The 23,904-nt window shown below is 35.4% G+C and overlaps 1 protein-coding gene across 1 annotated transcript in view; it reads right to left on the minus strand.

Moving 5' to 3' along the window:
- Positions 1-23,904, minus strand: part of LOC145668636 (solute carrier family 7 member 14-like) — a 765,309-nt gene that overhangs the window by 96,328 nt on the left and 645,077 nt on the right. The window contains exons 5-6 of the mRNA XM_081736680.1: positions 15,161-15,369; positions 12,871-13,042 (exon numbers count right to left, since the gene is read on the minus strand). Of these exons, the coding sequence (XP_081592806.1) occupies positions 12,871-13,042; positions 15,161-15,369 (381 nt within the window). The remainder of the gene's footprint in view (positions 1-12,870; positions 13,043-15,160; positions 15,370-23,904) is intronic.

A 23,904-nucleotide genomic window follows, 5' to 3' on the forward strand; every position in this document is an offset into this window, starting at 1 on the left:
AAATATCCCGTGGTCCCGCGTTTTTCCTGGGTTTTTCCTGGGTTTTTCTCATTCACACCAGGCAAATGCCGGGATGGTACTAACATAATAATCCCAGGTCTCTTCCTTAGTTCCTCTCCAATTTTCCGGGCAGTGCTATAGCCGAGGGACATCATCCCTCATATGTGTGACGGGCTAACGTGGCTATAGATGCCTAAAGCCCAGAAATTTAATTCCTAATCCAATTTTTTTTAAAAAAATGTCGTAAGATGAGGCATATAACAACCGATAGATCTTACTGTGAGATGGAAAAGATGATATGTGACAGTATAAAAGCTTATGGGTACTATTTTTCAAGAAAATGGATAATAAACAAATTTCTTTATAAACCTAAAAATTAATAATATATGAGAACCATACCACTGATTGAGGTGAAACTCATACTGAAATACACCCTTATCAAATTCTTCATTATGATACTAGCAAGACGACACTTCATTGAATTAATAAAATATAACCCAAAATTCCCATGAACTCTTTAACCTTAATTTCTGTTTTACTAAAATATTGTCTGAACTTGTTACTTCTTTTTAGAGGTTGATTCCATTCAGCGGTGCCAGATCTAGCATAATGATGCTAGATCTAGCATAATTTGCCTGTCTTTAGCATCTAGCATCTTGCTTTTAGCATCCTACCCAAATCTAGCATAATTTCAGCAAGTTTTTCAAAAAGCCGCAAAACCTGGAGATGAGAAAGAAGTTGGTCGTGAGAAGAAAAAGAACGGCAGAAATGTATCCTCTCTCATTGATTCATAAGTCAGTAAACCATACAAACAGTCTTATTTTTCGAAGCAAGTTCGAAACGGCGGGAGGTCATCCCTTTGCCGATGCCTTTAGAAAAGGGGCGTGGGAGTAAAACCAATTTAATGTTTCTGAAAATGAGTTAGAAAACGAGTTTTATTGGAGACGGTAGCTTCTTGACGTTAATATGAAATATATAGCACACAAATGCAGGTGACTCAAAGGCCTTTCGCCATGTGTTTGACCCAATCCACCCCAGAGATGCATTTTTTGGCTCCACCCAGGACTTTCTAATTTTTTGACTGCGAGGCATGGGCGTTGCTATGGGTGCATTGGGGCATTACCCCCTCAACTTTTGATAACTTCATCATTTGTATTTGTGACTTCATGACTGTCTTTATTCCTAAATGAAAAGTCCGAGACCGACCAAAACTCTGACCCCCAAGCAGACAATTCCCAACTCCGCTTATGCTGCGAGGTCATTTTCTTTCAAAATATGTAAACAAACATTTTGCATTCATTTATACGACATACACGCCATTGAGTCTGGCAACGACTGCATTAGTTTAGTTGAGTTAAAGCTTTGGTGCGTGAAGTATTGAATTCTATCCTCGCATTCTTGCGCTCTACGTATTTTGAGTTATGTTATCGTATTTCAACTTTCGTATTTCGTATCGTTTTTTTTTTCTTTCTCTCTTTAAAAACTCCTGAATTAGTAATTATGAGGATCTAGCATAATTTGACCGATTCTAGCATAATTTCGATCAGGTTTGAGAATAATTCCCAGCTGAGTGTCTGGCAACGTTGATTCCATTATATTGAGCCAAAGTCAATGTGCGACTGTACGACGCATGCGCAACCCTTCGCCGTGAGATTGCCATTAGGCAAGCAATAATACTATTTGGTTAGTTATATAGCAGAACAATGCGATCGAGCATAGTCTAATGCTGCCGAAACTGAACAGATTCTGTGAAGGATTAATTATGATCCCTTCCGACGCTAAATTCACCGCGTTATGCACCGTAGAATTTGTCAAATGCGTAATTTTCCGTGTGCATCATGCCACTGTGAATCGCATTATACTGAAATATGCGGTACAGGGTTCTGGGCCCACCATACCGACTCGAGCAGTTCAATCGTTTTCCAAATGGGTTCCATAATTGTAGTCGGTTTTTCGTACATGGACAAAATGCGTCCCCGGAAGGGGGAGGAAAACGTTAAATCATTGTTGCATACTACAAGACTCACGTCCTGACTGAAAGGTATCAACATGAAGTCCCAGCATTGCATGGACAAGACGTGAACCATGTTGAACTGCACCAAGACAAGGTATCCAGCCACACGAGGAAAACATCACCGGAATTCTATCACCGTATGGAAAAGGAAACTGGGATTCCGGCAATTTCCTTCTGTGACATCTCTGTCAAGAGTCTAGAGGCCAGCGCAATGAACTATTGTGCTTTCGGACCACTCAGGCGGTGGCTGTCCCATCGTCAAGTCCGTACTGTCACCGGCCTGTAGAAACCCTGTAAAGAGGAATGATATGCAATACTCATAGTCCAGATTAATGCAATCCCCATCAGTGGAAACTCCGATACCCGGCAATAGTCAATAGAAGTGAATTAATATAAGTGAATCAACCTCTGTATCAGTCGATAGACGACATCGACCCCAACAAAATGACATGGTTCAGCTTAATATTCTCATGTGTAGTTTCCGAGAAAACTGACAAAAAGTAATTGATAGTTTATATTCTAGAGGAAATATTATTTACTTATCTATTCGGTATATATAACAAAAAATACGTTGATTACTAAAATATTATATGTATTGTTGTATGTCTTCCCAAATGGTGACACACGTATTCCTAAGAATGACACAGATTCTACTAACATTCATGCACGTATAGCACGTACTGCTTGTAAATTATGCAATTTCCAGGAAGGCATTACATATCTTAACAATGTAGTGACATGAGAAATGTACTAAATGTCAATTAATTTTTGTGTGTTCTTTTTAAAAGACATAATTTATTCTAATCCTAATGACAATCTAACCATTTTGCTCAGTAGTGAGATTTAACAGGTAAAAACGTAATATATATATATATATATATATATATATATATATATATACATCGAACGCAAAGCTTACAACATTACAATAAATCACTTGCTAATTTTGAGATAACGCTTCCAGTGTACACAGCCCATAGGAATTGATGGTTACAGCCAATGTACTAAAAGGAACATAATTCACATACCTCGTAAATGCATGTTCAAAGCCTCTTTCTCCTCTTTTCGCTTTGCGAATTAAATTTTGAATAATTTATGAGACACATTCACCGCGTCAAGCATTTTCCTCATATGTATTTTATTGGAGTGGTTTTCCTCTACAGATCGATATTACGGGGATGACATATGTGAACAATACTTTGCCATCAAAGAGATTATTATTATTTCTTATGAACTACTTTTCGGTTAGTAATCTTGAACATTTATTACGTGTACGAAACTTAAGCAGTTACTAGGTCTTACCGCAATATCTTAGAATTACACTTTCTAAACTTACTGCTTTAATTCATGTGTTGAGCATATCAAGTTGTACTATCACAGTTTTAAGCTATCAAGTTATAGTATTACAGTGTACACCACGTGAAGAAGTTTGGTTTTGTCTCTGGTAAACCAAACTCCTTAACAAGCTAAATGTTAACAAGGCAGACACTTCAAATTAAGTGAAACATACTTCAAGATGAACGAATAGTCCAAAATAGAAAATGGTTTAGTCTTTAGATTTCTCAAGTAGAAAGTCATTAATTTCATTTTAGCATTCCATTGACAGATTAGTATTTTATATCCTCAGCATTATGTTAACCCGCTAAACTAAGAAAAGCTCTGAGGGTAGCTTATCAAGCAAGAATGATACTCATAATTACATGGGGATCCGATTTTTTTAATTTTCTGTATCTTGGGATCAACTGGATAGATCACCTCCATCAACGAATCCACTTCCTAATTTTTGATCCTCTACAAGATGGTCAAAATTAATGGAGGTCCATCAGAAAGTTCTTGAGATTTTGTGTGTCCCGGTCGGACACACGGACAGACAGAGTATATATATATAACGGACATTGTAATAAACGAAACTCTTATTGTTGCTGCTACCATAGGCGAATGGTCTCTAACAGAGTAAATAGACGTTGGACGAGTAAAATGCGAACTCACTTTCCAATCGAGAATAGAATGACCAATGAAGAATGTTGAAAGAAACGATTAGCCAATCAAGATGTCCAAAACAATTTCCAGATACTCCAAAATGGCTGTGTTATATCATTACTCGTATAACTTTAATTTGCTCTGGCCTCTAAGGTACTAGGGGGAGGGGGTTACGGTGGCTTAGTGGTAGAGTGCTTACCTCTGGTGCGTGGGGTTCCTGGTTCGATCCCCCAGCCAATTAAGTTTGTGGTGGACAACATCGTATCTGTGGGTTTTTTCGGGGTACTCCCATTTCCTCCCAATTTCTCATTCCATCAACATGCACGGCAGTGCATGGCAGCCAAGTTCCGCGAAGAAAATGAAAACTGGTCTGCACTGCCGTAAGCATATTATACACGAACAAGAGTTTTGGGTAAAATCGCAGATTTCGAGGCTTTGTAAAAACGATTCTATTAAGGGTAGAAACATGAAATTTAGAATGTAAGGAGATATCCCACAGATGTACTCATATGCCAAATCTCACATTCCTACCTTCAACCATATTCGAGTACTGGACCCCCAAAAAATTCAGTTTTCAGGCTCACTGACTCACTCATCAAATTGATTAGGTACTTCCCAATGAGATAGAAACGTGAAACTTTATATAAAGGTACCCTATAACAACGTCAGTATGGAAAAAGTCCGAAATCTCAGGAATGTCATATGGGAAGTTTTTTATGGACAAAAAACTGTCCTTAGCCAGGAAAAAAATCGTTTCACTCACTCACTCATCAAATTGATTAGGTACTTCCCAATGAGACAGAGACGTGGAACTCTGCACAAAGGTACCTTATAATGACTTGAGTATGGAAAAAGTCCGAAATTTGAGGAATGTCCTATGGGAAAGTTTTTATAGGTAAAAAACTGTCCTTAGCCAGGAAAAAAATCGTTTCACTCACTCACTCATCAAATTGATTAGGTACTTCCCAATAAGACAGAGACGTAAAACTCTGCACAAAGGTACCTTATAACGACTTGAGTCTGGAAAGAGTCCGAAATTTGAGGAATGTCCTATGGGAAAGTTTTTATAGGCAAAAAACTGTCCTTAGCCAGGAGAAAAATCGTTTCACTCACTTACTCATCAAATTGATTAGATACTTCCCAATGAGATAGAAACGTGAAACTTTGTATAAAGGTACCCTATAACAACTTGAGTATGGAAAAAGTCCGAAATCTGAGGAATGTCATATGGGAAGTTTTTTATGGGCAAAAAACTGTCCTTAGCCAGGAAAAAAATCGTTTCACTCACTCACTCATCAAATTGATTAGGTACTTCCCATTGAGACAGAGACGTGAAACTCTGCACAAAGGTACCTTATGATGACTTGAGTATGGAAAAAGTCCGAAATTTGAAGAATGTCCTATGGGAAAGTTTTTATAGGCAAAAAAACTATCCTTAGCCAAGCAAGAAATCGATTCACTCACTCACTCAACAAATTGAATAGATACTTCTCAATGAGATAGAAACGTGAAACTTTCCATAAAGGTACCCTACAATAACTTGAGTATGGAAAAAGTCCGAAATCTGAGGAATGTGCTTTGGGAAATTTTTTATGATCAAAAAGCTGTCCTTAGCCAGAAAAAAGATCGTTTCACTCACTCACTCATCAAATTGATTAGGTATTTTTCAATGAGAAAGAGATGTGAAACTCTGCATAAAAGTACTTATAATAAATTGAGAATGGAAAAAGTCCGAAATTTGAGGAATGTTCTACGGGAAAGTTTTTATAGGCAAAAAACTGTCCTTAGCCAAGCAAGAAATCGTTTCACTCACTCACTCATCAACTTAATTAGGTACTTCCCAATGGGATAGAGACGTGAAACTCTGCGTAAAGGTATATTATAGTGACTTGAATCTGGAAAAAGTCCGAAATGTGAGGAATGTGCTATGGGAGTTATTTATGGGCGAAAAACTGTCCTTAGTCAAACACAAATCGGTTCATTCTCTCCCTCATCAAATTGATTAGATACTTCTCAATGAGATAGAAACGTGAAACTTTGCATAGAGGTACCGTGTAATGACTTGAGCATAGAAAAATTCCGAAATGTGTGGCATGTGTTATGAGAAAATTTTTATTGGCGAAAAACTGTTCTTAGCCAAGTAGAAATCGTTTCATTCTCTCAATCATCAAATTGATTAGGTACTTCCCAATGAGGTATAGACGTGAAACTTTGCATAGAAGCACCCTATAATGACTAGAGTACAGAAAAATTCCGAAATCTGATTAATGTGCTATGGGAATTTTTTATGGGCGAGAAACTGTCCTTAGGAAAACATAAATATGTTCGTCCTCTCACTTATCAAACTGACTCGGTATTTCCCAATGAGATATAAAATTGAAATTCTTCATAAAGGTACCTTATAATGGCGTAAGTGTGAAAAAATTCCGAAATGTGAGGAATGTGCTATTGGAAATTTTTCATGGGCGAAAAACTGTCCTTAGCAAAGCACGGTTCATTCAGTCACTCATCAGATTGATTTGTTAGTTTCAATGAGATAATGACGCGAAGTTGTGCATAAAGGTACCTTATAATGACTTGAATGTGAAAAAGGGCCGTAATGTGAGGAATGTGCTATGAGAAATTTTTCATGGGTGAAAAACTATTTTTAGCCAAGCAGATATCGGTTCATTCATTCACTCGTCACATTGATTAAGTACTTGTTTATGAAATATTGACGTAAAAGTCTGTATATTGGTACCTTATAATGACTTGATTATGAAAAAGGTCTGAAATGTAAGTAATATATTAAAGGAAATTTTTTATTGGTGAAAACTGTCCTTAGCCAAGCAGAAATCGGTTCACTCACTGATTGACTGATTCATATTATTAATTAGGTACTTCCCGATGAGATAGAAGGATGAATCTCTGCATAAAGGTACCTTATAATGATTCGAGTATGGAAAATGTCCGAAATTTAAGGAAGTGTTATGGAAACATTTTATGAGTGGAAACTGTCCTTAGTCAAGCAGAAATCGGTTCACTCACTCGTTCATCTCACTGATTTTGTATTTCCTATAAGATAAGCCGTGAAACTCTGCATAAAGGTATCTTATAATGACCTGAGTATGGAAAAAGTCCGAAATGTGACGAATGTCCTATGGGAAATTTTTTATAGACGAAAAATTGTCCGTAGCCATTAGGTACTCCCCAATGAGATGAAGATGTGAATGTCTACACCAGCATTTCCCAATCTTTTTCAACTTGCGGCACACTACGGGTGTAACTTAAATTCTCGCGGCACACTCATAGATATTATTATTATTATTATTATTTGCAAATATAAAATACCATGGTATTTTTTTCTGTGATTACTGATCATCTTCTCACAGAGATGAAGGCTCGATTACTGGTTTTCCCCTATGCTAATTCATTATGCTTATTTTTCATTCTAATTTTAAAATAGAAAACAATTGCAATGAAATATAGGACTCAGATACGCTTTCTTTTTCGAAAGCTGTATCCAACCTTTCACTAAGAAGGAAGATCATTAAATAATAACGAACAAACAAATAAATGTCTTGTAGTTTTAATTTTGCTGTTTTAACCAAACCCGGTGCACATTATTGCAATCACACAGCTTGCGATGCGTCGAAGTCAAAACACAGCTGTTGAACAAAGTGTTGTTCTGTCATTCACGTGCGAATGAGTGTTCTACGACCGTTCACTTGACGCGTACCGTACAAGTGCTTCCGTTTCTCGGTGTTAGTATGACTCTCTATTGAAGCGTAACATAGCAGCTAATCGTGGAAATGTGTACGAGTCGAAATACTGTCTGCTACACAGTAATAGATGTAGAATAATAGATTACAATTACAGTATTTTTTTTCATGGTAGAAATTCATAGTAATGTGAAATATAAAAATATATTTTTTCCTATGTCTTGCAATTTGGTTGCTATAGAATTAATAATTTTGTTTCGATTTCCTCGCGGCACAACGGTTGGGAAACGCTGGTCTACACGAATGTAGCTTATAATGGCTTGAATATGAAAAATATTCGAAATTTAAGGAATGTGCTATGGAATTTTCTATGGGCGAAAATTGTCCTTACTCAAACAGAGATCGGTTCATTTACTCACTCATTATTGATTAGGTGCTTCCAAATGAGATAGAGAATTTAAACTCTGCATAATGGTACCTACCTTATGTAATGACCTGTGTAAGTAAAGATTCAAAATTTAAGGAATGTACTATGGGAATTTTTATGAGCGAAAAACTGTCCATAGCCATTAGGTACTTCTTAATGAGATAAAGATGCGAAACTCTCCATAAAGGTACACTATAACGGCTTGAAAATGAAATTGGAGGAATTTGCTATGGAAATTTTTTCATTAGCAAAAATACTGTCCTTACAATCAGAAATCGGGAACGATTCCGTTATTGAACACATCATGTGCATAGTGATAATGTTGTCAATCGTCTGAGTGGTCGAGTTGGTGCTCTCCTCGCTGGTCTATTGGCGCCTTTGGTGTATGGAATCCTGGGTTCGATTCCTGGTGGAAGAGCCTTTGGAATCTTAACTCTCTTTGATGTTTCTGTGTTCGTGCCCCTGTCGTTCTAGGTTAATAGAAAAATGAGCTAAGGTCACTGAGAAAAATCCGTTATCCGTTAGTGTATAAATATACGGGATCCTTACGTTTACTACAGAAATCAATACTTAACATACGTTATCCATATGCTACATACGTACTGCCCTCTTTCCCGCTTAGATGTTACACAATGTCGTTGCAGGATGTCTGACATCTAACAGTCTTCCGTACATTACGTACGTCAGCTATAAGTTACATACGGCCATCTGTATGTGAGATCCTGAGCGCCTACATACAGTCTTTTCGTTCGTGTGGAAAGTACGTTTATTCGGAACACTTATATGGAAAGTACGTTCAAATATATTTTTCAGTTATAGGTTTAGTGTACGTTAAGTTAAAAAACTACAGGGTTTACACATGTAACAAACGTTTTTACGTACGCCACATACAGTTTTTCTCAGTGTGCGAGTAAAATAAGTGAAAGCTAGTAATAAGTAGTTAAGCAAGTTAATGAGGCACGTTCTGTGAATCCGTTAACTTTTAAAACCGTGGGCTAAGACACGTACATACTGCCGTAAATTTCGTGCTTGGAAACCCAGACAAGGAAAACCAATATTTTGTCTTTTCTCGGTGAATATTTTTCCTTTATTGCAATCATTGGTATTAAATAAATATTGAAATTAATTTGATAAGTAAGATAATGTAGGGGTGAGAATGTTTAAAATTAATCAAGTTTTCGAAGAAATGAGAAATCCAATTGTTCGAATTTATGTGAGACTAGCAACAAAATGTAACCGATTTCGTAAATATATTGGTACCAGAGTTATGTTATAGTTACCACAATCGTTATGTAAAAATGTTCTTAATACTTCGTGTCTCTATCTGTGAACAGTGTGAGAATCTCTTACGTATCATCCTTTTTATCAACAGTGAATTTCGTGCCTTTGCTCTTCATATTTCCTGAATTTGCCCTCCGGGGGTTTGCTCCCACACCCTCGCCTTTGCTCGGCCTACTTCCTCACACCTCTTAAGCTTACAATTCCCGAATTTCAAGTTTCTTTTCCTATTTCAACTATCTAAAAGATAAGATTTTGTATTCCAGGAAAACGCCTATTTAAATAGCATGGGGAATTTCTTCATCTTCCCTTTAGACTCCCTAAAAATTAAAAATATTCACTTTTGGCAATTTTTCTGTCGGTTAGTTCCGAAAAACTACAGTCATGTCAAATTTAATCATTGTAGCCCTACAGGAAGTGCCGTATAATTTTGGGGTGTAAAAGGTGTCCCATATAAATATGTACCATGGGAAAGATTTTTCAGTTCCCCATAAAACCACTCTAAAGTTGGAATTGTTTATTTTTACTGACTTACTTATGGTAATACTAATGAAAACGTACAAGCATACCGAATTTCAATTTTTTATTCCAATTCCAAGTTCCTAAAACATGAGATTATATGTAAAAAAAAAAAAAGACCCATTTAAATTACATGGGAAAATTCTTCATCCCCCTTTATCATTTCAACTTTCCACGTCAACCGGAAGCACCCCTTTAATTTATGTCAGTTCATGTAGTTTTATATACAGTTAGGATATGTTGGTGGCAAATATTATTAAGTTTACAAGCTATTTGAAAGGTATATGTCATTGGAAGGAAAACCCGAGGCAGTATGAAACTGCGCAACATGCGCGTCATGTAATGAACTCCGTAATTTCGCAATGTGAAAAGGCAGCGAACAACTAAGTATATTGAAACACCAGCTATGTCTAGTGATGTAGCAGCGAGGATTCAGGATCAAGGGATTTTGGGCCCTGTTAATACTCTTCGTATTTAGGTAGTGAAGAATGAGATGTTAACGATCGTGATTTTGTAGTTCGGGCAAATGAATTGGAATCTCATTTGGACATAACGCTCTGACAGATATTTAATAGAATAAATCCTCCCCGCTGTTCTAGTGGCTAGCATGTGCGCCTTTCTTGTATATGGTCTTGGGTTCGATTCCCAGTGGGAGAGCCCTTGGGAAGTAATGTATGTGACCCATTATGACTCCTTTAAAAATGTACAATTTTAAAATTTAAAACCAGCAATATGCCACAATTGAGAATCACAATATACGATATTGACATGGTGAACTACAAAAAGAAGTAAAATATGAACAAAAACACCAGAGGTGCAAAAAGTGCAGCTAAGTTCGTCAGCCTCAAAAAGTGTTGAGATGAGGATGGATGAGCCAAGTTCCTTGGCCACTGCATCTGAAAGAAACACTGGAACTTGGCGCGAGGTGTCAAGGAAAATGATGTTAAGGAACCTTAGGGATAGTGGTGGTGGGCGTGTTGGGTTTGGGACCACCATCAACCTTAGGAATATCAACTTTGCTAAGGCGCTAAGGCACATATACAGTATACTGCAGTAATATTGGTGGTTCGAAACCCAGACAAGGAAAACTTATATTCCTCCACGAAGTGTCAAAGTAAATGATGTTAACGAGCCTTAGCGATTATGTTTGTGAGCGTGGTGGATTTGGGGGTCACCACTAGCCTTAGGGCTAAAATGTCCCGGCCGTGAAACTAGGAACAGACATCTTAATGTATTCGAGTATGTTAGACACCACGCGAGAAGTTCCAGTGTTCCTTTCAGATGCAGTGGCCAAGGAACTTGGCTCATCCATCCTCATCTCAACACTTTTTGAGGCTGACGAACTTGGCTGCACTTTTTGCACCTCTGGTGTTTTTGTTCATATCTATTCTTCCATTATTGTTTACTAGTTTTAATCATTGTCTCCCTTAACCTAATGGGGCATAATCGTGGGACTTTAAACTCAAATATTTCATTTTCTCCTCCTCTAAGATACCACACTGGAAATCGGAAGACCTGTCTGTCTGTCTAGAGTTTGAATCCCTCTCAAGGCATGAATGTTATCCTTTCATAATTCATTTCATTATCACCATCACTTGTCAGAGTCTTTTTGAGAAAGTTTAGTAAAATCATAGAAATAAGTTGAACCGTGGGACGTACAACTCAAAGATTTCATTTCATTACATTCCTTCAGATGCTGAATCTAGTAGCGTCATTTTCATATTTTGTCTTGGGAGATGGGGTGTAGGACTCTCTTATAAGTAGAGTTTCACATTTTTCATTGATATATTAATATAGGTCATTTATCTCTATTATAATGGATGAATTATGTATCTTCAAATGCCCTTGTAATTTTTAGACTAATGGGTAAATTTCAATGAAATTTTGTAACATGAGAATATCAACAGAGGGGCATTGTTTGGCATACTCAGCAATACTACAAAATTAACAGTGTTGCCAACCAAACATAAAGTTGATTTTTTTTTTAAATGGCACTATATCAGACTACTAGAGGCTTTAGTTTACAGGTTAAACGAAAACTTATAATGCCACACTTACTATTCAGTGCTACAAACTACGGACGTTGCAGTATTGCAAACATCCGTAAACATTCAAATTTTTAGAGACCTCCACACCAGTAATAACGCAAGTGAGATGAATGTGTCAGTACACACTGAAAACACCACAGTGTCAAATACTATGACCATATGACTTATTTCCAACTGCCAAGAACAAAGTTTAAAGGTTTTATTCCGAAAAACTGTTGGTCACTATCACTTTAACTTAGCGACCCCGAACAACGATTGATTCGACACTATATTAGTCTTCTTCGATTATTTTCTCACGATTCTCCCAAAGAGTGCTGATGTAGGCTGAACTTGAACTTAAGCAGTATCGAGAGTGTCACAACTTTTCTAAGCTATCCTGGAAACTATGGATTCGAGATTGATATCGATCATTTATTATTATTATTATTATTATTATTATTATTATTATTATTATTATTATTATTATTATTATTATTATTATTATTATTATTATTATTATTATTATTATAAGCCATAATTCCTACTTCCCCTAGAAGTGCTAAGGAGTCTTACCCTTTACTGGGAGCTTAACTTGGTCTTTAAGGGACTGGAACTGTTACAAATCAACTTAGAGAGCTCGAAAACTATATATTCAACACTAGTATCGGTTGTTTTAGATTATTTTTACATGTCACAATTTCACCCTCCACTCAGGGTGCTAATAGGGGCTGAACTTCGACTTAAACGGCATCTGGAATGTTAATTTCCACCCTCTGCAATCTCATATGACACCACTGGTTGAGTAAATGTATGTAAAGTAACTTTTCTCGCGGACATTTCATAATATATCATAAGAAATAAAGTTCCATTATTGTTAGTTAAACTTAAAAGATTTCTAGAAACTAGAATTTGGGAAATACTTACCAATAAGCGTAAGCATCATGGAAGATGTAACATATGCTATTAGAATTATGATTAAGCTGGATAATATAGCCAAAGGTATTGAACGCTTTGGGTTGGTTGCCTCTTCACCAGTTGTAGCAATTATATCAAAACCGATAAACGCATAAAAGCAGGTGGCAGCACCAGTCAGCACCTGCAAATTGCACAAAATATATAAATAAAACTTACATTATAGATCAACTTTGTTGTCAGTATCTCATTTATTAGCAATTTTAAACTTAACACTGTATCTGAATGTAACTCTGCAAAGAGCATTTTTATATAGTTTTATTATTTCTTTCTACAGAGGCTGAACCGCTTTCATAGGAACAACTTGCAAACAGTAAACGTGTCAAACAGGATTTCACAGAGCAATAAAACTATACACTCACGTGTATCACTCTCTCAGCTCTTATGTGGTAGGGTGAATGTATTGTAGTAGGTAAAATACCCGCGCGAAAGTTGCTTTTCGGAAGGGCACGTCAGGGCTCTTTCCAATGCAAACTTTAACATTTCACGCGTAGTAGAACTGTATCGGAACAATCCTTTTGTGGTAAGATGGGCTACTGTTAGTGTTGTAATTAAACGTTACGCACAGGAATCTCCTCCACAACCCACATCATGAACGAAATCATATTCAAAGAGGACGTTAGTGAAACTCACAGACCTGTGGTAGAGAAGATTAGAGATATGACTGCTTGTGAGAATCCATTGTCACAGGGTGTTATAGTCAAATGATTACATGTAGCCTAGTAGCATAGTAAATCGTGCAATCTGTGACAAATTGAGGCTGAAACATGTCCGCAAGGTCAGTATGCGTGCGTAAGCATCACGGGATATTACGGAGCGAAAGAGTAGGTTAGAAAATTGTACGAGCTCCACCTGGCTGGCAATCACTGGAAATGTTTTGTGACAATGGACGAAGTGTCAAGCTATCTAAGTAACTGCGGAAATATTTGGGCCATCACTTACAGAGATGTTCATGAAAAATATGCGGTAACTTTGTGCGTCAACGTAAACAACGGGCATCAACTATAGCTTTTTGGACTTCATAAACGACACCTTTTATTACGCCAAGTTCAGACGATAACTGGCCTCTAGAAAGACTGCAAGCAGGAGTGGGACAATAAATATATCTCTGGGACGTCTGCAACAAAGTTTGATAGAGTGAAAACTGCGATGTTGTGCAATGCTTCCTATGGTGACCATTACGCGAATATCTTAGGTAAGTAACGGCTTCAAGTTGCTCGGATGGATAGGGATCAGCCTCTGTATTTTGTGGTTTGTAATAAGAACCGAATTCACACGTCCAATTGATTCGTCTTCGGCCTCTGCAGACATTGGGTCCACTTTCTCATATCATGATTCTATTTAAATTACTAGATATGTTTGCATTGTTGGCTAAAGATAGGCGCGACTCTCTAAAGCCTGCTCACTTTTTGAATAAAGTCCTTTAGATTATAGAGCAATTATTTTCAACTAGGAAAAAACTACATTACATTATTTTTACCATCAAAAAGTTATAGTTATAAAATATGTTGATTTTATCATCCGTTTATAAATGTAAAAGATTACGTCCTTTGACATAAAGAGCAAATTTCTTATATATAGACTAAAATAATCCATCCTAACTAGGCTAATTGATTTTGAATCGTGCTGCTTGCTGTTCTTTTGTTAGTAATTTCTATCATTTGACTAATTTGCAACTTAATGAACCTTTTCAGCATTCTGACTTGAATTATGTGTTCATAAAATTGTACCAGTGCTAGATCTAAGATTTTGATAAAGTCATAGCCTACTGTATGAATTGTCATGTTTAATTTCAAATTTAAATTTTATTAGTATTATTTAAAGCATTTTAAGGATTTTTAATTAATAATATGACAATGTGTTATTGTTATATCTGTATAGTTAAACGGGAATCGTGTTTCAGACTCAAACAATCCGTTTGCTGTACTACAACATGCCTGTACTAGAAAGAGCCAGTGAATATTCTAATACAATCACCATAAGCGACATGATTGCACGCCTTCACTTCTTTGTTTTAAATGTTTCATAATTGGGTACTAATTTAAGCTCATTCTCTGTCTTAATATTTATTCAAGCATAATTTTCTTCTCACTTTTTCCTCTATAAAAAAATGTCAATCACTACATATACAGCCATGTTTCACTTAGTTTAACAGTTTTAATTTTACAACTGTTTGTCGAGTTTTATCAACGCACATCCTCTGTCAATCTACTCTATGTAAGGGAAGAGATTAATAGTTTACCCCAGACCATCCGAAGGGAAGAAATCCTCCATGCTCCGACCAATTCTTGCCGTCAACATAGAACAGCCCTGCCGTCATAACAAAGACCCAAGCAGACAGGTTGACAGCATTCAACAGGTTGTTAAAGATTAGCGACTTCTTCACGCCAGCTACCATAATCACCATCATTAACACAGTGATCAGAAATGCTAGGAAGTCAGGAGGTCTACCTGCAATAGAAAAGAGAAAGAAACACTTGAAAAAAAAAATATTTAAAATGTAATAAGGTGTCCAATTTTTATATCTACTTGTAATTCATATTTTTTTTAGAAGTTTCGTTTACCAAAACTCAAGAAGTATTTTTGATGAAATTCTATGTATCTCAAATCTTACAAGAAGTATGTACCACACTATTAGGATTATGATTGTCGCTGTTAGATGTATCCATTCCACTGTTAAGACTACATGTTTCATTGTTAGGAGTATGTTTGTCACTATTAGTAGAAGACAATAGATACAATAGATTCAACAGTAGATCAACAATAGATCAGCAATAGATCAACAATAGATACAACCTGCTATTTAACAGTGCATTCTTCTCCATATATACACAATACAAAAATAAATAAACAACCTTTTCTCGTAGTTTAAAACAAAACTGTCAGTTATTTATTGGCAACGAACGATATAATATTTAGCGCCATGAACATACATTTTTTTCGAACTTTTCGAAAATTATGCTCTAGAATTTATCCCCAAGCTTGTTATTTTGCTCATCTCGAGAGGGATGTACGGTACGCAGGGAGTGAGCCCTGAGAGACCAGATCCCCGTTTCACAAAATCCTGACTTTTCTGTAAATTTAATCTCTTTTCTGGATGGTTTTACAAATATTAATATTAAAAATTTATTCTCAAATTGAAAATTGCACCTTTCTTAATAAGCTTTGGACCACTCTCGAAATAAATTTCTTACACACGTGCGTGCGTCCTGTATTGATTGATAAATGTCTGATATTATAGTTAAACAAAAAAAAAAAAAAAAATGAAGTTTAACTGCTAAATATAATTTTGGGCTATGCTTCATTCATTATACTGCGTACTGTTGTATTTTAATAGTGTCATAATAAAAACCTTGATGAGGGTTCACGTCATCATCAATTTCATCCTAATGTGTGGTGCGATTATCGTGCAGAATTATTATTATTATTATTTTTTAACCAAACACGGTTTTTATTAAGTGTCTCCAAAACTACAGATGAGAATTTACATTCACCCGTATTATTTTGATCAGCTAAATGGCATCTACCAATTATTACATGTCATCTTCGGAATTTTTCTCCCTTTAAACGCTAATAATACAGGCCAAATCAAAATGAGGGACCATTGGCGGATCTAGCCAGGGACCAGGGGTCCTAAGGCCCCAGTTTTATGAGTAACAAATGTAATTTAAGCTATTATTTACACATTTTTGAAAATTTATAGTAAACTCATGACATGCCTATCATAGTCTGGGCTCTGGCTGTTCCCCCCGTTTTTACCTTCTAGATCCGCCACTGTGAGGTACTTGATTTCAGAAATTTATTCTGTAAAATCTACTAAACATATAAGTACTTATTATTGTGAAACATGCGATTTGAAAGGTTGTTTCAAAGTTTAGTTTCCACGCAGCGTTTTCACTTTTTTTTAACGCGTCTCCTGCGAGCTTGAAATGAATTGCTCATGTTGACCGGCAACATGCTACAAAAGATTTAGAAGATAGACTATCGGCTTGATGTGTGGTGTATTATATTAGGTGATCATATAGAACATTTGTGATATGTTTAAAGAAAAACTATTTACCTTTCTTAGCAGATATTTCACAATGTTCATTAGATCTTACGGAATAAATTTCTGAAATCTGATCTATTATTTTAATTTGCCCCTGTGTTGAAGAATAAATAAAAATAAGCATGTATTAATATTTTAAATAGAATCATATACTAACAAAATGTAAATATATACTTCTGTTTATCCCCCTCTATATATGCTCTACATACAAAGTACTCAATTAATATTTAATTCATTAATATCTATTGCTAGGATCAGACTACACGCTTTAAGCTATTCTCTAGTATCTAGTATAACATTAAGTCTTGCAACAACGTGTTCGTGGGTTTTGTCGGGGTTGTTCCGTTTCCTCCCACTTTATTAATTCCACCATTGCATTCATTTCTCATCATTATCGTCTTTTTTAGCCTACCCGGCATAACCATGGGATGTAAAACTGAAAGGTTTCATTTTATCTTTTTCTTTCTTAGTTCCACTCTCAAGTTCTTTTAGACGACAAAACAATACATTTTTAACTTGATGCAGAAAGACTACATTCTGCAGATAACTCACTAAAATTCCTTTTCAATATTTTATAACACCTCCAGAGGATACTAGCAATTTTTTTTTTCCCCTTGAAGCAATATATTTGTTGAACTATAGCATTTTGCGTTGTTTCTTATAACGCATCTAAGTATTTTTTTTCTTTTTATGAATGCTTTTAAGAATATTTCCATGCATTGTTGTTTGAATTATTTAATGTAAGAAGAAGCAAATAAAGGAAAGCTACTGTTTTAAGCATATTTACTCAATAAAATCTCAAGTAGTTTTGATCTTTTTTTTTTTTTTTTTTAAATATAGTAGAATGTGAAAAAGATACTGACTTCTTTCTTTCAAATTATCGTTGAATTTTCTTTCTCTCAGAAAGATTTTTGCATCCAATAATTCAACAAGATACATTAAGTATTTTCGTTGCTTTCAAGAAAAATTCTGTATTATTCTTGTAATGAACAAAAGCAAAACAACGAAAAATATGAATGTTTAAACTTTATTACTTTGTGTTACTCTTGTCTAATTTCTCTGAATCAAGACAATGATTTAGCCCATTTACTTAATTAAGTAGACGGAGCCATTAAGTCTATAGAATAGAAACTATTGTGTAGTCAGTCTCTTTCCTTGGAAATCCGAAAGAATTTATTGAAAATTGGAAAGATTGGGAATTACGTCAAAGATTCTTCATTACGTTTACCCCCTACTTAAAAAAAAAATAGGAAATAACTCAAAAGATGATTATAAACGTAAATTTAGAAAGTGAACTAAATAGTATTTTTAAAATCGTTGGACATCCATTTTTTTTTTTTTTGTATTGAAGACCTATTAACTTATTTAAACGTATTTTGTAAATACTATCTGGTTCAGTTTCTAATTAAGCAGTTTGGTTTACCATAACTTTTTTATCCCTTTAACGCGCGAAACATTTTATTCAAAATTTTTTGCTCTAGTGCACCCAAAAGATATGGATTGCATAAGGTACACGGTTACTTTCCACAACCCTTTAACGTTTTGTAGTCGATTAAGTAACAACTACTTTTAAAGCTCATTATAAAATCTATTTATATTAATAATTCAACCATAATGCGTAAGGATGTTTTTCTATATGTCCTTTGGTTCAGAAAATAAAAACTACACGTCTACACTGATCTGCCAACAGATGGTATTGCCTACTTTCAAAGTAATTGTTCTGGTGGTTACAAATGTAACGATCAGCAGTTATTTTGAAAGCAGGCAGTACAGTCAGTACCACCTTCAATTTTCGTTTTGCCAGGAAGCGATATTTAAACCAGAAATGTTAGAAATCGACCATTTCCGGTTTTAACGTTGATCACTATGGAGTAAAAATGGTAATAGATAGCGAGAACTGATTTTCTAAAATCGATTAACTGTCCTAAAATGCATTCTAACTTCATCTTTAACTCTCTATTAAAACCGGAACTGATATAAATCCACTACACTTTCCGGTTTCGATATTGATCTACATGGAGCTGAAACAATAAGAGAAACGAGAAACTTTTTTTAAAAAAAATTCAATTTAGCGTTCAAAGATTGGGAACCATTTTCTCTCTTAACCTTGTAATTAAACTAGAAGCTGCAGAAATCAAACATTTCCGATTTTAGATATTTTCCTCACAAAAACAGTAATAGATAGCAGGAAGCTGTTTTCTGTAATCAATTAAACATCCCAAAGAATATATTCCATCTCTACTCTAATATTTCTACTAAAACCGGAAGTTGTAGAAATGTACTACCATTTCCGGTTTCAGTGTTAATGAGAAATACAAAAACCATACAAATAAAACAAATAAAACTTTTTTCACGTGGTGTAACGTGACACCACTACTTGTTTCTTTCATATTCTTCATTTATATTAATATTGCCAAATCATCCTCTTTAAGGAGAAAGAAATGAGTTTTGTTTGCAATGTTTTACAATGTTTTACATGACTTACAGATTACGCGAATTCCATACTCAAACTTGAAGTAGTACTTCTATAAATACCTGAATAAAATAATAAGATCAAATATTGCATTTGCTAATTGGACGCTTATTCCATAAAAAAATAAATAAAAAAATAAAAAAATAATAAAAAAAAAATAAAAAAACATCAAAGCAACTGGAAGTGTGGTTTTGAAGGTGATGCCTCGTCTCTAAAATTTGTTCTGACGATAAAATCTCATCTCAAAAGTTTGTTCTAACGGTAACGTCTCCTCTCGAAATGTTTTTTCTATTAGAGAGCTCTGCTTCGTCATGAAAATTCTGTCTTGTCTAGTGTGCAACTCTACCAAGTGAAAGCCATGCAACATTTTTGTTAAATCTAGTATTTTGTTGCTGTTATCATTGGCTTAGAACAGTGCTATTCAACCGGGGGTACGCGTTACCTGGGGGTACGCGAACATGTTTCTGGGGCTACGTAATCCCAAAAGAGCATATTTCCAATATTTCCAATATCTCCAATGATCATAGTTGGAGAAAATGCATGTAGTATATCCTAAATTTAATTTAATGTTTGAATTTTTAACATTGTCCTCAGTGTGTGAATTATCAGGGAGGATGAGGGGAAAATACCCCTTAGTAGAACTGGATGTCTCCCATATGTTTTGAAATTTACCATATTAATTTTTCAGATGTGCACTTTATCTCTTGTAAATAGTCTTTTGATTGGCACACTGATCGTCATTTTGTTGGGTCTCTATTGCCCCCTTTTTTAAATCAAGAGAACATGTGTATCAATTTTAAAAGAAATTAAATCGAAATTACCTTATTAAACAGCTTCAGGATACGCAATTGGATGGCAAACTGTGTCTAGGGGTACGTGAGAAAAAAAAGTTGAATAGCACTGGTTTAGAATTTAGTTAAGCACCGAGACTATATGAGATATGGCGCTACAGCTGAAAGTGGGACCCGAACCATAAAGAGTTCCCATCGGAAATCGAACTCAAGTCTTCCGCTCCCAAGCTGTATTTTGTTGTTGTTATCAATTGTATTTTGAAAACATTTCTCTCTGAATTAGGAATGCAATGTCTCTTTTGTTCCTAGTTCGTTCTTTCTTACTGAGAACTTGACCTTTTACGGGCATGAATTTTTAAAACGTGATCTAAAATTAAAAAGCTCCATTATTATTTCTAAAAAATCAGCAAACTTTGTTTACAAGTATACCATACAAATAATGTAAGCTATGAAAATAATTTATAAGCTGCGCTTGCTCTTGAGTTTTATATACTTTTATCCTGTCAGTTAGGTAAAATGTAACGTACAAGAGTGTTTCGTGTAGTATAGCCTAGTTCAAACACAATAATTGAAGCGAGTTTCCAGCAGCACTCACCACAACATGTATTTGTTTGCGTGTGCTCGTCCCTCTCTCTCTCTTTCTGTTTGTGTGTGTGTGTGAGTGTTCATACGAGCTTACGTTTAAATCAAAAGTGTGAAGTAGACGCGAAAACAAAAGTCAAAGAAGAAAGAAAGTGGGCAGCGAGTGACGACTAAACTTGATTTTCCCAAAGGAGAAAATGAAACAAGATTGAATAAAGAGAACACAGGAAAAACTCAAGATAGAGACAAAAGAATAAGAAAGAAAAGGAAGGAAGGAAGGAAGTAAAGAGAAAAGAAATCCCATCTTTCTTCCGTCAACGCCCAAAACTAAATTCCCCTGTTCTATATCCCTAAGAGGACACAAAGTTTTCCTTTTCGATAAAATGGGAAAAAGAAGAAGTTTGAAGTGTAGCCAACTTGGTCTTCCTGTCCCATTGCAACAGCATTCAGAAAAGAGGCAAACTCCAGAAGAGAGATGTGAATAGTGAGATTCCTGTAAATCTTTTGGGAGCGTAGCTGCTTTTGTTCCCTTATAAATGTGTGAGTGTATGTGAGGGACAGAGAGAGAGAGGCTGTTTGCCTCTTTTGTGACATATCCCCTTGGGAACGAAATGTTATTGACTTCCGGTGCAGTGAAAAATTTTCGAATTAAACCCAAGACAGCGTATATCCTGTCATGCTTTGAGAAAAGTGAAATGCAATTTTGAGAAAAAGAAAAAAAAAATATTTCGTCCAACCTTTTATTTTTTAAAGCTACTGTTTACCGTAACTGTCGCATGTCACTAAATATGTTGCTGTAGATACTACTTAAAATACAATTTCTTTTCAAGTGTTTTTTTTTAATTATTAATTTCATAATACTAGGAGCAGGCACGTAGCCAGGATTTCGTAATGAGGGAGTCCGTGAAATGAAATATTGTGGTTATCACACCAGGGGCTCGATCATTCTAAATTATTTTACTGACAACATATATTGGTTCGTTTAGCCAGGATTTCGTAATGGAGGGGGGGGGGGATGAAATGCTGTGGTTATCACACCAAGGCTTGATCAATCTAAACTATTTTACTGGCAACATATAATGGGTTGTTAGGCAATAAAATGAGGATATGTTTGCAAGCATTTTAATAACAAAATATGAAGAAATCTCGAATACAAGAATATAAAAAAAAGTATTGAAAAATATTTTACAATATCTACGTTCCTTCTTCTGTTCATTCAAATATAACAATTTTTCTTTCATTATGACCTCAACTATTATAAAAGGTACATATCCAATAAAATATCTTGTAAAATATTTTACAATATCTGCGTTTCTTTCTCTGATGAATCGTTGAATCAAATGTAAACAGAACTTTCTTTCCACATAACTTTTTGTTTGTTTTTTTTTTTATTATTTCGTGAACTACTGTCTATTTCAAATGACAAGTTAAAGGATCAGTAGAAAACTGTTTCTCAAATAACATGTTTGATGCTGTAGAGAAGCGATGATGAAAAATTATTTGTATTTTTAGCTTTTATTTTTAACACTGATCCTTCTTTTTCTTCGTTTCTTTTTGTTTCATCCTTTCTTAAGGTTCTTCATTTCTGTTTTCAAAGGGGAGTCTGGATCCCCCCGACCCTTCCCTTGGCTACTTGGCTGCTAGCTATGAATGCAATATGACAAAAGTTAACTTTGGATAATGTCTGTTTTTTTTTAAAAAAAGTGCAGTTTCATTCCCATAAATAGATGGGCGAACTGCAGAAGGTAACGCCTTCTCTTGGGCCAGTGGCATCGAATTAACAGTAGGTAAAGGAATTTGAGATGGCTCCAGGATTTATTAGATTTATTTATTTATTTATTCATGCTTGTTATTCAGACATTCATCAGAACCACAATTCTCCGTAAACTGAATTGCTAAGAATTTTCGTTACTACAGTCTGAATAGTTAAGGTAACAACCACCCCAAAACATAAACCGGATTGCTTAATCACTGAAATACTAGACCACTGAACAGCGAGGTACGCAATACAGTCCAAGAAATTTTGTTTAACTGATACTAGTTGTTTCCTCACGCCTTTGGCTCTCTGTATGCTGTAGGTTAAAATTATAATTAATAAGTTCTAATTGATTAATTTAACTTGTTTAGTTTGTACAACGAAGTTGCAATTACACAAATATTAGTGTTCAAATTTAAATATGGTAATATATTTAATATGAGTTGGCTGTAAACTTGTTAAATAGTGCACTGTCCTAATATAAAGATAAACGGTAACAACTGTCTGTAGTTATGTTACTGTGCTTATGTTACTTACCTAATAAATTATATTGTGCTTAACATGGAATTAATGTCTGTGGTTTTTACATATAAGTAATTACAATCTAATTTTAATACGGCCCTTGTCTTAATGATAAACAGCAAAAAGCATGTTCTTGTTCAGCATAACCATTATTCACTTTCAAATAAAGACAAGCAGGTAGGCAGACAGAGGACGTAGCGGGATGGTGATTGTTAACTATTAGGAATTAGCGTCCCTCACAGACTGAGATGATTTTAGGTATGATAAGTAGATTCCAATGATAGCTATAATAACTAACAAAGTTTTAGATAGTAGTAATGTACTACAAATTGGCAAATATCGTGTTTTGTTTAGCATTATTAGTGTTGAAGATCAGAGGCGTATCTAGAAGGGAAAAACTGGGGCAGCCAGAACCAGACTATGATAGGTATATAATGAGTTTACGATAAACTTCAAAAAATATATAAATAAAAGCTTAAATTATTTTGCCACTCAGGAAACTGGAAGGGGCTAGGCCACCCCCGGCTCCGGACTAGATCCGCCACTGTTGAAGATTGATTCTTAGTTGCCTATGGCAAGAAACACTGCGGTGAATAATGTGGCATTCTAGGATAATCATATACTGTATTACTTTCCCTTTTCCTAGAGGGCACGGTGCCTCAGTGCTAGAGCGCTTATATCTAGTGTGTAAGATTATTGGTTCGATCCCTGTCCAAGTAATTTTGTAGTGGACAACATTGTGTCCGTGGATTTTCTCGGGGTACTCCCGTTTCCTCCCACATTGCCATTCCACCAATTCTTCCATCTTCATTCA

The sequence above is a fragment of the Thermobia domestica genome, chromosome 13 (assembly GCF_964235325.1).
Source record: "Thermobia domestica chromosome 13, izTheDome1.hap1.1, whole genome shotgun sequence".
Lineage (NCBI taxonomy): Eukaryota > Metazoa > Arthropoda > Insecta > Zygentoma > Lepismatidae > Thermobia > Thermobia domestica.